General features: G+C 44.3%; 1 protein-coding gene across 8 annotated transcripts in view; it reads left to right on the top strand.

Annotated features, from left to right (window-relative positions):
• LOC119449470 (low-density lipoprotein receptor-related protein 1B-like) overlaps positions 1–16,097 on the top strand; it is a 74,002-nt gene that overhangs the window by 23,817 nt on the left and 34,088 nt on the right. For all 8 annotated transcript variants that reach the window (XM_049665225.1, XM_049665226.1, XM_049665229.1 and 5 more), the window contains one exon: positions 1,717–1,863. In XM_049665225.1, the coding sequence (XP_049521182.1) occupies positions 1,717–1,863 (147 nt within the window). The remainder of the gene's footprint in view (positions 1–1,716; positions 1,864–16,097) is intronic.

The raw sequence follows: 16,097 nt of genomic DNA, 5'->3' as shown, positions 1-16,097 counted from the left end.
ATTCACTCATTAAATTGACAGTAAGCCCTAATTCCTGATCTAGCTTCGTCTTCTGTATCAGAGGGCAAATGGGATAGCCGATATCCTAGTTGACATTAGGAGAAAAAATAATGGAGCTGGGCAAGCAATGTAATGCGTAGGGCAGATAATCGGTAGACCATTAGAGTTGCAGAATGGGTGCCAAGGTAAGGGAGAAAGTGCAGTCGAGGGCGCCAGAAAATTAGGTGCGGTAATGAAATTAGGAAATTTGCAGGCGCAAGTTGGAATCGGCTAGCGCAAGGCAAGGATAATTGGAGATAGCTGGTAGAGGCCTTCGTACTGCAGACGAGATACAGAGAAGCTGCTGCTGATGATGATGACGATGATGATGATTCCTTCATCAAGTATTTAATCATTACATTTTCGAGAACATGTTGTGATTATGGAACTGCAGTCAATCGGGGCCCAAGGAGGGGGGGGGGGGGGTCTTATCGTTGTTAACTATTCTGCGACTGCATTGGCGTTTCGATATTCCCCTAAAAAAAAAGAAAAAAAGAAAAAAAAAAGAACGTGGGCAGCTTGCACTAGTGGTGCAAGGCTGGAGTAAGCAGTGGAGCTGGTGATCGACCTCGCTTTTTTTCCAGGTTTTACTAGGCTTGGCTAAGTTTTGCTAAGAAATGATAAGTGCTGCTAGGCATGGTATTCCGAATCGGCTCGCCGCGCGACGCGCTTCAAGATGAGCGGCTTCTTCTGTCGGGATCTTCCTCTGTCCGGATGTCCGGATCTTCTTTGGTCGTCCCATGTCAAGGGTACATGTACTCTCGCCTCAGAGTCAACGAGAGTTTTGCCGCCGTCGCGGCGGCTCCGAGCTGTATCTTCCCGGTGACGTCACGGCCAAGCTGCGCCTCCACACTTGCCGGGGCGTGGCTGGTCGAAACTGGAAGCTTGACTACTTCTTCTAAGCATGCAGTGAATAGCATTGGAGAGATTGTGTCTCCTTGCCTGACCCCTTTCTTGATAGGTAACTTTCTACTTTTCTTGTGGAGAACCAAGGTAGCTGTGGAATCCTTGTAGATGTTTGCTAAGATATTCACGTATGCCTCCTGTACTCCTTGATTTCGCAATGCCTCTATGACTGCTGGTAGAGCCGGGTTAAGAGATATCAAAGGTTTGCCGTGGCTGTGTAGCAAATGGCGCCTACGGAGGCCCTCTCCCTTAAATTTTATTAAGTGCCTCCCCCCCCCCTCCCCCTTAATCCCTCTCCTACTGTTAGGCTGAGTGCACGAGCCCCATTTACTGCACCTTCTCTTCCCCTTAGCCTTCTTTATACGGCACTGCTAGGTACTGTTCAAATACACTCACCATGTTAAGCTTTTAGAACAACTGCAGTGCGCACATACAAGTTAGAGGGCCATACTTCAGATGGGTGGCAACTGATCAAAAACCACACTGTAGGATTACATTTGGATAAGCCAGGCTAAAGTGACCGAGACAGGAGTCACGTGGCACGTGACATCACTCTGTTAACCACTGAAAGCTAGGACGCCAAGGATGAGAAGGCCGCTGCTAAGGTAGAGACACCTACCGAAATGGTGGCCAGCCTCTCTCGGACCCTTTAGCCTGTTGCATCCAGCGTTTGTTCTATAATTTAGATTAATGCGTTGTGGCTTACGCAATGCGGCTAGCGACGAAAACATACCTTGTGCCCTGTGCTGGTGGGTTTATTTTTTTTTTCAGAGACGCGTCCCCCGCCACCGGTGCCTGTGGATGGCAAATGCCGCCCGACAGAGTTCTCCTGTGTTGCGACCAAGACCTGCGTGCCAGCTCAATGGAGGTGCGACGGCACCGCGGACTGCGAAGACGGCTCGGACGAAGTCAACTGCAGTGAGTGCGCACGCGCTTATTCCGCTGTTCGAGCAAAGCTGTTACCATTCCTCAAAGAAGGAATGATAACAGCGAAGGAAGGTTGCTTGTTGGTGTGAGTAAGGAACCCCGTACGGGCTCCGAAACGTCTCTGTGTTTCTTTACCACTCATGAAGTAGTAGTTTGGTCACTTGGTCATGAAGTAGTAGTTTGGTCACTTGGTCATGAAGTAGTAGTTTGGTAACTTGGTCATGAAGTAGTAGTTTGGTCACTTGGTCATGAAGTAGTAGTTTGGTCACTTGGTCAGTGACCGAACTACTACTTCATAAAAGTACCTTGCCCCCAAATCCGTATACCGTTATAACATTCGGCATGTTAAAGGGAGCATTCTTTGGTAAAGTTGCAGGGTGGTCGCACCGGTGTGTCTGTTTCACATGGAGCGGTATTGCGATACATTTTTTCAGAGGAGCGATAAGCGATATTCTCGCATGCGGACCTTGCATTCCTGTTTTGCATTCACCGATCGCGGCGTTTCCTATTTTCGCGTTTGAGAACACTTATAGTTGTAAGCCGAATTATCTTTGGCGTAGCCCCTTCAATTACGAATTATGACTTGAGTCTTGAAAACCTCCGAATTCACATCATTAATATTCAGTCACATCAGGCCAGATTTAATAATTACAAAACGAAGTTTATTGTGGATATTGACGTCTTATAGGTGGTGTGTTATATCATAAAGAGTATTGAAATATTTTTACATATAGATGTACTGTTTATTATTGAGTAGAAGGCTATCTGACTTAAGAAGGAACACTAACAGCCAGCGATACAGAGCAAAATGTTGAATTTCTCATCAAACCTGGTCAAACGTCAAACCTCTTAAAATATTATTGTTTTGCATTACTTTCCGTAATATGACTTGTGATGTTTTTCTTGGTTAGCAGGGTGTTACGTTTGCATTCAGAACTGTGTTTAGCCATATAATCCCCAATGTATTAGATATGCTATGCTGTGTTAATGATCTCAAAATGCTGATTGAAGCGCGGCAAACTTAACGCAAAGTCTTTAGTTGCGTTATTCATATGCTGGAGCAACGTTTCAGCAATGGATATCGTAGCAATAAAATTAAAAGTTAATTAAATAATTAGTACGACAATTAGGTTATAAAAAAAAACATCCATTCGTTTTTTTTTCTACAAATGTACTCTTCATGGCCAAAAACTAAATGTCAACAATTTGTTTGAATTTTCATTGACATGGAACTTTGTTTCGGCATTACAGGGTTAAGGTATCTTTCTTGTCGCCACTAGTCGAAACATTCAAAAGTAATTTGCGTCTCCACATGGAGACACCATAACTGAACAGGGTAGGTTTATTCAGTGAAACGTGCTAGAAACTGCATTTGTGAAACTTTATCGTGTTGGAACTCATTACTCTACAAAAAAAAATAATAAAATAAACTGGTAGGCCACCGTGACGTATCTTACGATCCGCATTGCTATCGGTTCTCCGCCGACGCCGCACGATTGACTTCGTAGAGAGCTTCAGCGATCTGACCACCAAAAATTCGCACGAAAGTAGAGGTCGATGGCTCGTCTGCCGCACATGCGACGTCGCGCGCGCGAAATCGCAAGCGAAATCGCACCGTGTGAAGCAGGCCAGCACCACCTAGATAGCACAAGGCCTGTTCACTCCGATCCATGACGTCATGCTACCTGGCCTGACTGTCACAGAATCTAATGGGGATTCTCCCGAGTATGCCATGGTGATATTGACGTCACTGCTTTCGTCACGCTAGCCTTCGCAAAGGAAATTTTGCGCCAGGTAGCATGTCGTCTGGGATCGGAGTGAACAGGCTTTGTGCTTAGCTAGGCGGTGTTGAACAGGCACAATGTGGTCGACCAACGCCGTACTCGTCCTTGCGAAATGGGAGCAATTTTTGGGCACAGGTCTCCTGGCCAGCTCGGTTATGACACCTTCGTGTCAAACCGAGCTTCGTATAAAAACGATTCGTAATATTCGGTGTTCGAGAAAAGTAGGCAAAATGGTACGCCGGCAAAGAGAAACGTTGTCAGTGTTCCAAGCACTTGTTATCATTCCTCAAGAAGTGTATGCACAAAAGTTACACAGAGAGCTTGTGTGGCAATCACGTTGCTCAAGGTAACCATGTAGCAAAGTAGGCAAGGCTATGTTTAGCTGCCACAACGAGCCGCGTGCTTCCGTTACCGGCTGAATTTGTGATGGAGCCGCCGCGGATTGAGCCACTCGCGTGGCTGACCCAGCTATGTAAAAAAGAATAAGAAAAAAAAAAAGCCTAATAAATCACGACATTGGAGGGGGAGCGGAGTAGTAGAGGAGTGTACTCCTTCGTCACACTTGTGCGGGGAGCTGCTGGAGGCGACATCTGTCCGACACGTTTAACGGTGCAAACAATTTTATTCAATACATAGTGCTATATTTTAGCTCGGAAGACGAGACAACAGAACAAGACAAGACGGAGCGCTTCGATCTGTATTGCGCAGTGTGTTCTCCAGTGTGGCAGTTTGGGCACGTTCGTAATCCGTAAGAACGACTAGAAATGCCAAGGTGGACTTGGACGTACAAGGTAAAGGCACAACATGTGTGTGTGTATGTGCCTTTTACTTGTAGATATCCCGTTCGCGCGTGAAAATAGGACAGTGTCAAACCAACTAGTGCCACAGTAGACCAAATGGTACGTTCTTCAACTCGAATCTGCACAAAGGTACAGTCGACAGCCAAAATTTACGGACCACGCGAGCCCGTGCCAAGCTGCCTCATCATCACCTAGCGGTGCGGCATCTACCGTTGAGAGCAGCTGAGGCCCTGAAATAAGTCCTCTTGTTTTTCGCCGGTGTGCCAGTTTTATTGTAGCACATGGTGCCGTTCTACCTCCTTGTTCTCACGCAAAGAGAGAAACGCAGCAGAACCCACTGATATCAGCCGCGTTCCGCTGGGTTGACATCAGTTTCAATGATATACTGCTGTCGAGCCAGAAGCGCGTCGTCACTACTGCGGAAGAGCGCGTTGGGTGAGAAACAGCTAAATGGAAAAGCTTCGTGCCGAGTAAGAAAATTGACTTCGACGGCAGCTGACGCACTGGAAGTGTCGCGGACAGGCCGTTAGGCACATGAAGGGGAGGGGAGGCTGTTACCCGTAAGCTCTTGCGGTCGACTGTGGCTATGCGTTTTTGTGTGGCATGCACTTTGTGACATTCCAAAGCAATTTCAATTTGCAAAGGTATTCCAGTTCTGTAGTTCACGTGTGATGCAGCGCTGCCAATGGTTTTCGTTTCTATTTTGTAAAGTGACCTAACACTTACATTAGGAACAAACTGGGCGAGTTGGTATTGGCTGATCTTTGAAAAGGCGCTTAGAACGCGAGATACGGCCTTCTTCGCCTTGATCTTGTTCTAAACGCCTTTTTAAAGATGAACATTTGCAGTTGCCGGTATTACAATGGCGCTGCTCGAGCGTTAACAGCCTCAGGTCTGAGCGTGCCATGGAATAATTCAAAACTGTATACATCTCTGCTCGGAGCGCCGACTGCTGCAAAGTCCCGGAAACTGCTTGCTCAGTCCACCTCCACGAGTTGTTGTGCTTGTCATCTGATTGACCGCAGAAAAGGAATATTGTGAAAACTCGAAAAGATTGAAGAAAAGATTGAAGGAGCGCAACACTAAGTGCAGTGCGAGCTTTGCAAACAGTCTTCATATCTCCGGCCGTGGTTTCGAGTCCGCAGATAAAATTAGTAAGTCCCTCAGAATTCGTCCTTGCCCAGACTAAAAATGTGAGTAATGTTAAAGTGAAATGGGAAAGACTGCAATGCCCATTGCTCCCCACGGCACGTTGAACAGATATTGGGGGAAGCACTTGAGCTTTAGGTATAATTTGAAGTAAGTTCAAAGTAATGTGTTTATTATTTCTAAATTGAACTAAGTATCCCGGAGGAATAACGTCATGTTTCGTTCGTTCCGTAGTTGCTGCTTCGTGGCTAAGTTCATTTTTTCCCCAGATGCCTAAAAGCTCATTCACACTAGGCCGACACGACACCAATTTTGGTCTGCCGATAGTTGGCGACCACGATTTCGTTTTTTAAGCCGTTGGCCACAGCGTTTTCCGTCCTGTAAACTGCTGTCGCCAACAGTCGGCAGACCAAAATCGGTGTCGTATCGGCCTAGAGTAAATGAGCCTTAAGTGATTGGATTCTAGAGTCTGCTGCGGCAAGCACCCGTTAATTCCTCCCTGCGCAATCCGACTGCTTTGCATACAGCTCCAGTCGATATTCCAGAAAGGAGTCAATAGATGACGCTAGGAGTCTGGGCATGCAGGTATTTCCTGAAACCTACAAAAGGATAGATATTGGACTTCGCTTATTAGAAAAAAGAACAACGCTAGTGGTAAATTGTTTAGTAGACAGTCATATGCACAGGTACTGACAATTAAGGGAATTGCACCGTATACGGGCAGAACACTTTCATTACCCTCAACAGACGCTCTTATATACAAGTTCCCACCCTTCTCTGCTTCGGAACAGGTGCCGGAAATAAACTCCACCCTTCAGGTTCACACATTCGCAGTTCTGTTTCTCACAAAGAGAAAATAAATTTCTACCTGCTGTTCTGACTTGAGCATGATTAAACTACGAGCATTTTGTTCCTGTGCTTGAGGTTGCGGTTTCTTGTCGAAAATTCTCGGTCCATGATGGGCAGCTTGGACGAATGACTCTATATTTTAGTACTACATTTAAATTGCACAACTTTAGTCTGTTTTCAGGCCACATTCGATAAGTTCGTTTGGACCGATAAAGCAGCTGTCACTGGCAGAATGATGAATGACCTTATTTACGTAAGTGAACTTCGCCGTGACCAAGCAATTCAAAGAAGGAGCTCTGTCTGTCCTGACCCTGTCTTAACGACTCGGGTACCAAACCGATACCATTGGTACTGCGATCAGTAAGTGGATATTTGCCGTACAATAGGAACTGACAGCATGCCCTCAGGAATATAACACAGGTTATATTCCGAGAATATGCTTGCAAAAATTGGTCCTAAATGACAGTGAAACGAGTAGAGGAAACTGTAGCGTCAGAAATGCCGGCTGACTGAACAAGGAAGATCGTGTAGTATGAGCGCTAAATTCTAACCGAGACATTTGCTGAAAAGTATTATTCCGGTATCGTCAAGTGGTGTGCCTCAATGCAAGGTAGCTTTCATTTTTACTATATCCTCCTTTCTTAAATCTTCGTTTATCTCTCTCTGTCTTGTTCTCGTTAGTCATTGCTGCTGTTTCACTTGGTTTGAGCAGAAAAAAAGACGGGGGCAGGGGATCGTGGGCGTAGTTTTCCTGCATGATTTACGGCAGGTAAGATAGACGTTGGTAGTGGTATCTCGCTGAAACATATATTGGGTTGGCGAGATTGTGAATCCACGACGTGTGCATAACGGGGTGAATGACCTGCGTGCGCTTGGTAGAGAGAGTTATAAAATTCAGAGGCCCCGGAACTACTTCCTAATAAAGTCTTTGTCGGATTGGAACGTGCCTGCGACGCAAGGAAAATACACAACGCCGAAAGGTGAAAACAGTGGGTACCTGCGCAACCGGCCTTCCAAAAATGGTGGTGCTCGCATGTGCAGCGATTGAAGAAGTAAAAGAAGATTCGAACAGGCGCAGAGATGAGTTCATTGACTCGTAACGTAGCCCGAGGCGTCCTCGTCGCATGCGCGGTGGGACGATGGTGAATGGCTTCGTATTAGAAGCGGCGTAGTGGCGAGAAGAATGAACCCCGGCTTTGGTGATGAATCGATATGTCCGCAAAGTCGCGTAGGGCCATTGCCAGCGCACTTCAATTGTAGGTTATGTCTATCGATTTCGAATGTTTCACTTGAACACTGGTGGACCTTCTTTTTTTCTGGACTCCAAAAGTCGGGCGCAGGAGCCAAACTAGGTTGGCTTTTAACAGTGGCCAAAGAATGCAGACCTGTTGGCTGTGTAATGGGGACGTACAGCTTACTTGACTAAGCTGGAAGCTTGGGATAGATGGTGAGACATCGGCACCAATAAATTAAGCAACGCCAAGAACATGGGCTGAAATGAAGATGTAGAAACATATCAACGCATGAATAAAAATGATTTAACGGTGTCAACTGTTGATTCCAGAAAAATTAGGTCGTTTCAAGAAGAGTATCTGAGCACACGCCGTTGATTGACATTTTCGATAAACAATGACAGCTACTAATTATGGTGCAATAGGACGCGGAACAATGGGAAGTAAGAACATGACAGAAAACGTGCTCTTTCTTGTCCCGTTCTTATATTTCACGTTGTTTCGCATCCTATTACACCATAATAAGTGTGTGCTTAATTAGCCCAGCAACAAGTAGAAATGACAGTTCCTCTGAGCTCGACTGTTCATTGCCAGCGTTGACAGTATCACGATGCCTAACATTGATTTGTAGTTGTTTTCCTTCTTTCTCATTTGCATCGTGGTACATAAATGCGTGAAAATAAAATAACGGCGTATAAGTACGTGAAAGGAAAAAAAGAAAGGCCGATTGTAGTACCAAGCGCTAAAGGAAGCATATAAGAGTTTCTTAAAACGAAAACTGCGCAGCTAAAAAAAAAGTGTCAGTCTAGGGACCGAATCCTGAAACAACGTGTTTTTTTTTTTTTTTTTTTTTTTTTTTTTTTTTTTTTGCCGCGGCCGCTCTACCATCTGAGCTAACCAGCAGGCCAGCATATCGAAAGGACAGAGAGTATGGCAAACCAGTTGTGTGGAAGCCTGCAAGATTGAGGAAGGAGGAAGTGGAATGTTGTTGATCCCAGGTTCGATATCGACCCGGACCCGCAGAAATCATTCAAACTTAGAAGCTTTTTTTTTTTTTTTTCTGAGAAACTTTCCTTTTGGAGCCTTGTGCTGCAGTCGGGTCGGGATGACAGCTTTTATTTCATGTATATTCCTCCAGCTTGTGGGATTGTGCAGAACTGCTTTGCTAAATGCGCGCGAGTAGGTAAATAAAACAAACTTGTTAGTTGGCGTATCCCCAAGGCTGTCCATTCGTCTTTCTTTCTGTCCAGCTTCTCTCTATCTCTTCCTTTTTTTCCTTTGCGCGTCCTCGCTGTTTTTCACGAATTAATCTGTGTTAAAAGGTGTCCCTACTCAAGGAGAAAAAGTTTCACCAAAAATCGATATTTGCAAATTATGGGATTTTACGTGCCAGAACCACGATCTGATTGTAAGGCACGCCGTAGTGGGCGACTCCGGAAATTTGGACCACCTGGGGTTATTTAACGTGCACCTACATCTAAGTACACGGGTGTTTTCGCATTTCGCCCCCATCGAAATGCGGCCGCCGTGGCCGGGATTCGATCCCGCGCGACCTCGTGCTCAGCAGCCCCACACCATAGCCACTGAGCAACCACGGCGGGTAATCAATATTTGCACTCAACCCTATAATGACGAGACATATGAATACCCAGAAAATATGTTTATTTTCCATCTAAATGTGCAAGACACATCAAGTATAAGCATAATCAACAAAAAGAAAGAAAAATGTTTTGCGGAAGTGTTTTCAGCATTAGGGGGAAAACCCCAGGAAGGTAACTGGAAATTGGCTTCACCCCAAGCCACATAAGGCTTCGTTTTCAATTTGTATAAACAGCTCTCGTGATATGTGAACCATAAGTGTACATTTCAATTGCTTTGCATCACATGTCACACCACTGCAGCTGCATATCTTGCGTCGGACTGTCTCCTCAGACCTTGCTTTCAAGAGACAGTGAGTCGCGTGCAAAACTGCTTCATCGTCCAGTGTTCCTGCTCTAAACCAACAAATGACATTGCTGCCTGTCATTCAGTGTTGGCCGAAGAGATTTAGCCAGAAACTTCGTACTCAATACTGAAACCCGGCAAGAAAAAACGTATTTTTTTCTGGTATGTTGCCTGTAGGCAACACTCGTCAATAAAGGGTTACACTTTGTTTATCTATTGGCGAACTGAACACTGCCCTCCTCTGATACCATGGAGCGCAAGATTTCTTTGTTGTTACCGTATCATGACCTAACGGATGGACTCCCTTCACCATCTTAAATCACCACAGCAGTCATCATATAGGGCGTTTGCAACTTACGTATACTTCGCCTTGTATTCTTTGCTGGCTAGAATCGGCAGGAAACGTGCTTATTTAAAATTAACATAACTGATGGGCGGCGCAAGGGTTACGTAAAATGTGGCGACATTGGACTTAATACTCAACTGGACCCCATATCAGTTCTGGTTTCGCCAGTTTATCCCCCCCCCCCCCCCCCCCTTTTTTTTTAAATTAGGGAAGAAGTTGCATTCGAATGATAGTTGCCCTTAGGTGGCTGTTCACTTCAGAATATGCTTATACTGGCGTTGGTCGCCGATTCATGCACAAATAAGTATAGTAATTATTTGCCGCCCTTCCTTCTACCACTTTTTTTTTATTTGCACCTGCTGCATTATCACACGAATCAAAAGCTAGACTAGGTGGCTTAATTTCACAGACTAACTAAAGCGCTTCAATGTCAGATACCAGGATAAGATCTTTGTGAGCCCTGCGCTTTGGGTCTGTGTCGCGTCCCAGTTATTCTATACCGCATGATATTTGACGTTGAATTCTGGGCGCACGCATCTATGTGCTGGACTGAGGAAAAAAGAAGGAAGAAAACGTGTGCTTAGAATATTGCATGGGGTTTTGTCTCCCATTAAAACTACATTTTCTCCGTCTTCTTCATTCGATCGGTGCGGATACTCAGCTCTGTAATAATGAGCCTTGAAGTTCCGAATTCTTGTGAAGCTGGACGTCATGATATGGCGGACTTTTGTTTTTATCTACTTCGAATGAAGACAAAGATTCGGGATAAATCGACAACCTCGAAAGCTGAAAGAAAGAAAGAAAGAAAGAAAGAAAGAAAGAAAGAAAGAAAGAAAGAAAGAAAGAAAGAAAGAAAGAAAGAAAGAAAGAAAGAAATACAAAGAAAAATATAAGAGAGCTCGAAAATGCACCGTCATCTCGTCGTTCCTTAGGTGTTTTCCTCCCAAGATGCCGACTCCCGCAAAACGGTTTTCCTTAGAAAACAGCGGGCTCTGAAAACTCCTGGTTTAACGAAGATTTATGACAACACGCGTTTCGGAGTTTTCGCAAGCGTGCTGAAACGGGGAAAATGTTCGAAGTCGGAGCCGCACTTTGGCGGAAGTTTTGATACAGTCGAGTGTGTGTTGCTGAAGTGTTTGAACATACAGTGAGAAAGAGCAAGAAGAAAAAGAAATAAGTAGGAGTGTGGAATAGAATATAATGAAATACTTTAATAAAGAAAGTAAGAGGATAAACAGAAAATTGCGTAAAAATGCATCTGGATCCCTAGCACGAGGCTTCCTAGGATCAATATGTTTTAATATTCTACTCCGAAAAAGTGGCAGAAAAAATTAACATACGCAGATGCCCATTCAGAAAGTGTGCTGTTTCTGCTATATACTGCATCAAGAGCTAAAAAAGCCCCGCCGTGGTTGCTCAGTGGCTATGGTATTGGGCTGCTGAGCACGAGGTCGCGGGATCGAATCCCGGCCACAGCGACCGCATTTCGATGGGGGCGAAATGCGAAAGCACCAGTGTACTTAGATTTAGGTGCACGTTAAAGAACCCCAGGTGGTCCAAACTTCCGGAGCCCCCACTACGGCATGCCTCATAATCAGATCGTGGTTTTGGCACGTAAAACCACATAATTTGAAAGCTAAAAAAGAGGGCTGTACGATTAATCAATCATAACCAATCCATATAAAGGGAGACGTTAAAGAACTGAAGAATTGTAGGCCCATTAGCTTGCTTTCAGTATTGTATAAAATATTCACCAGGATAACTTCCAATAGAATCAGGACAGCACTCGACTTCCGTCAACCAATTGAACGGGCTGGCTTCAGGAAGGGGCATTCTACGATGGATCGCATCCATGTCAGCAATCAGGTAATCAAGAAATTTGCGGAGTACAATCTTTATATGGCTTTTATAGATTATGAAAAGACATTTTATTCAGTAGACAGAGATACCAGCAGTCATAGAGGTATTGCGTAATCAAGGAGTACAGGAGGCATACGTGAATATCTAGGCAAATATCTACAAAGATTACCCAACTACCTTGGTTCTCGACAAGAAAAGTAGATAGTTACCTATCAAGAAATGAGTCAGGCAAGGAGACAATTTCTCCAATGCAATTCACTGCATGCTTAAAAGAAGTATTCAAGCTATTAAAGTGAGAAAGCTTAGGAGTGAGGATCAACTGCGAATACCTCAGCAACCTTCGGTTTGCAGATGACAGTGGCCTGTTGAGCAACAATAGGGTTGAATTGCAATGAATGATTGAGGACCTTCACCGAGAAAGTGTAAGAGTATGATTGAAGATTAGTAGGCAGAAGAAAAATAGAATGTTCAATAGCCTGGCAAAGGCCTAACGTTAAGAGACAGGAAGAGAGCAGTGTGGATCAGAGAGCAAACGGGGATAGCCGATATTCTGGTTGACATTAAGAGAAAAAAATGGAGCTGGGCAGGCCATGTAATGCGTAGGATGGATAACCGGTGGACCATTAGAGTTACAGAATGGATACCAAGAGAAGAGAATCGCAGTCGAGGATGGCATAAAACTAGGTGGGGTGATGAAGTTAGGAAATTTGCAGGCGCAAGTTGGAATCTGCTAGTGCAAGACAGGGGTAATTGGAGATCGCAAGGTGAGGCCTTCGTCCTGCAGTGGCTGATGATGATGATGATGATTACAAATTACAGAACAGCTAAGTTCCAAGCCTTGTGCGCAGCAAGAACAAATATATCGGACCTAAGCACATCCGCGAGCAATTAGGCAGAGAATAATCAGATAGTGACCGCACCGAGGAACTTTACTGAGTCAGAAACGTGACAACCCGCCGCTTCAAAGTATTTTCCAAATAAAGAAGAGCAAAACACACTAATCCTGATTCAATTCATAAGCGGAAGTTTTGGATTGGATAGCCTGGCAAGGAAACAACTAATTCAGGATCGCCAGTCAGCCTATCGAGCCTGTAAAGGCGTACGTTTATCTAGGTCAATGACTCACAGCGGAACCTGATCATGAGAAATAAATTTACAGAATAAAAGAATTGGTTGGAGTGCATACGGCAGGCATTGCCAAATACTGACTGGGAACTTACCATTGTCGTCGAAAAGAAAAGTGTACAATCATTGCATTCTACCGGTGCTAACATACGGAGCAGAAACTTGGAGGATAACAAAGTAGTTCGAGAACACGCTAAGGACCGCACAAAGAGTGATGGAACGAAAAATGTTAGACCTAACGTTAAGAGACAGGTAGAGAGCGGTGTGGATCAGAGAACAAACGGGAATAGCCGATATTCTAGTTGACATTAAGCGGAAAAAATGGAGCTGGGCAGGCCATGTGACGCGTAGGATGGATAACCAGTGAATAGGGTTATAGACTGGATACGAAGAGAAGGGAAGCGCAGTCGAGGACGGCAGAAAAATAGGTGGAGTGATGAAATCAGGATATTCGCAGGCGCAAGTGATATGGAATCAGCTAGCGCAAGACAGGGGAAACTGGGTAACTTCGTCTTGCAGTGGACACAAAAACAAGCTGAAGGTGACGATTAACCAATACATATATACCAAACGTAACTACAGTAGATATATGACACACATGAAATAATACCCTAAACTGCTGATAATTGCTTTATTGATATGAGGAATTTTTGGCTCGTTTCAATTTTGTCGTTAATTTGTTCTACAAAAGAGGGATCCAGTAATAAATTGGAGAGGAGTTCTCGGCGCTTACGGTTATTCATTGTGTGGTACCATCAATAATCGACCGCACAAGTTCTTGGAACACGCGGAATCCACGAAAAAGGAATAATTCTTCGCAACTTCGCCATTAGGAAATTACTTTCGTTGATGGAGTGGTGAGGCAAAGAATAATTAAATGCACCTTTTTATTCAAGGACGGATGCATCAGACGTGGCTTAATATCCTCTTTTTGTTTCTCTCCCAATTCCATGCTCTGAAAATTTTCGACTGAGAAGGTACGAAAGAAATGTGAAAAGAAACATTCATCCAAGAGCGCCAGAAATGCAATAGGTTTCTTGAGAGGTTTTACAAAATGGTGTAATTTCAGTGCCCGTACAGAGAACGTTGTAGCATGCGTCGAAGGTATGATCAAGTACAGCATTGTTACAAGCACGCGGAGAACATATATATGACGTACTAAATAATGTGAAGATAACCAGGCTGTAATTGTGGGTGCTAACTGCGGTTTATTCGACAACTTAGAAACGCAGTGAGCTCGTTTGAACTTACCACTTAGTCATTGCGCAAGGTACGACAAGTGCGCCGATGCCGAATAACAGCGGCAGGAGATGCGTCGCAAATCAATTTCACCTAGTTTTCCGCGTAATACACCCCCGACTTCAAGCACAATGTTTCGATTGTCTAGCACTAATATGATTTCTCTCGTTCCAGTATTTGTTCATGACAGTATCAGTAACAACACTATCCCTCCCCTCCTCCGATGCCTTTTCCCCAGGAACTCAGAAAAAGTAAAAAAAAAAGAAGAAGATTGTAGTCGACAAATGAATTGTGAAAACATGCTCTTACAGCCAATCAAATGTTACAGGGGAAATGAAAGAGGCATTACACACTGATTTGATGTGGGAACAAATAATTACACAATCCCTTTCTCAGATGACGGGTATACGTAGTACGAAATGTCATAGATGCTATATTTATGTCAGCATCGATAAAGCAGAGCCCGAGTCGGAGTGCATAGGCGTGACACCGAAACGGAAAAGGTCACTTACGTTACTAAGGTCAGAATACACATTAGAACAGCGCTTAGTCAACAGCGGGTAAAAGGCCAAGGCAAACACACACGCTATTGCGAATTCCACTCGTAAATAATATAGACGTGGTGAAACTGACTTCACCGTTGTGTGGTCATCAGCTCGGATGTCGGAACTTGCAGTGCACGAACGGCGGCTAGTGCGCGGCTGGCATAGGCACGCTTTTTTGCACTCGTCGAAAGGCGCATTAATCATTTTGTGGATGGAGATTGTTGCAGCAAGTGGACAGTGTACCACCATAGTGCAGGTGATGGTGCTTACGCGTTGCGACGGTGATCGTCTCCTGGAATGAAGGCGCCAGCGTCACCACCCACAATTTCGTCTTTTGCCCTTTCATTCTAGTCATTTAGAATATTTTCGCACCACTAGCCGAGTAAGAGACAGTCGGGTGTTACGCAAACAGATTCTCGATTGCAACAGCCTTTAAGAATCATTAGGCAGTGCTGTTAGTTAGCATGTGCTGTCGGACAAGGCTGTCGGTAATGTCGGTGGCCGTGGCGGCATGTGGCTGGCCATCTAATCCAATGGTTACCAAAAAAGGTATTTTTTACCTTTAGCCTCGTACTGGTTTCCGCTTCTTTCTTATTTTAACAACTGATTTATTGGCTAACTTGGAACCCAGTTACTCCTAGTAAAGTCTCCCATAACTTAATTTCACGGATTCGTAACTTGCTTTGTTCTGTTATTAGTATGTTAATGTTATTACTGGGTTTTATCGCAAGTCATGGTACCATGTATTTTTTTTTCGCGAGTGTATGGTATTTTTACAACCTTTATGCATACTTTTTTTATGCATACTGTTGGGTCTCTATGGTTTTACGCACGTCATACTTGCTATCTCCAACAAATGTCGAACCTCTTACCACTCCGGTGTCTTAATGAGCGCATTTCAAGTTGTATTTCCCATATTGTTGCATTACTTGCAAATACGACAGGATTGGACAGAGATATGACAGGGACAGGTACTGGCCTGGCCTCGTAGGTTTACATGGAATGCATATTGCATCTTTAAATAAATAATTTGCTGTTTTTTTACGAGCAATACCACTTTGCGCAGTCGTTATTTCTCCTATAAACTGCACACATCCGCGATGAGGAAGTGTGGTTAATCATTTATAACTTTTTACTTTAACTCGTTTGTATATTTTAGAACAAATATCTCGCACTTCCACATTTATGTGCTTATGTCGCTGCTTATCACACACGAATGTCGCTTGATACGACGCATGATATGAAGATGTTTCAAATGGAAGTGTACAATATGTGATGGTGAATGGATTTCTCATAGCGTGACGGCAATTCAGTGACGCAATGACTATAGGAATTCATGACAACTGGGAGCG

Source organism: Dermacentor silvarum, chromosome 4, assembly GCF_013339745.2.
Source record: "Dermacentor silvarum isolate Dsil-2018 chromosome 4, BIME_Dsil_1.4, whole genome shotgun sequence".
NCBI lineage: Eukaryota > Metazoa > Arthropoda > Arachnida > Ixodida > Ixodidae > Dermacentor > Dermacentor silvarum.
This window is presented reverse-complemented; position numbering and strand designations above follow the sequence as displayed.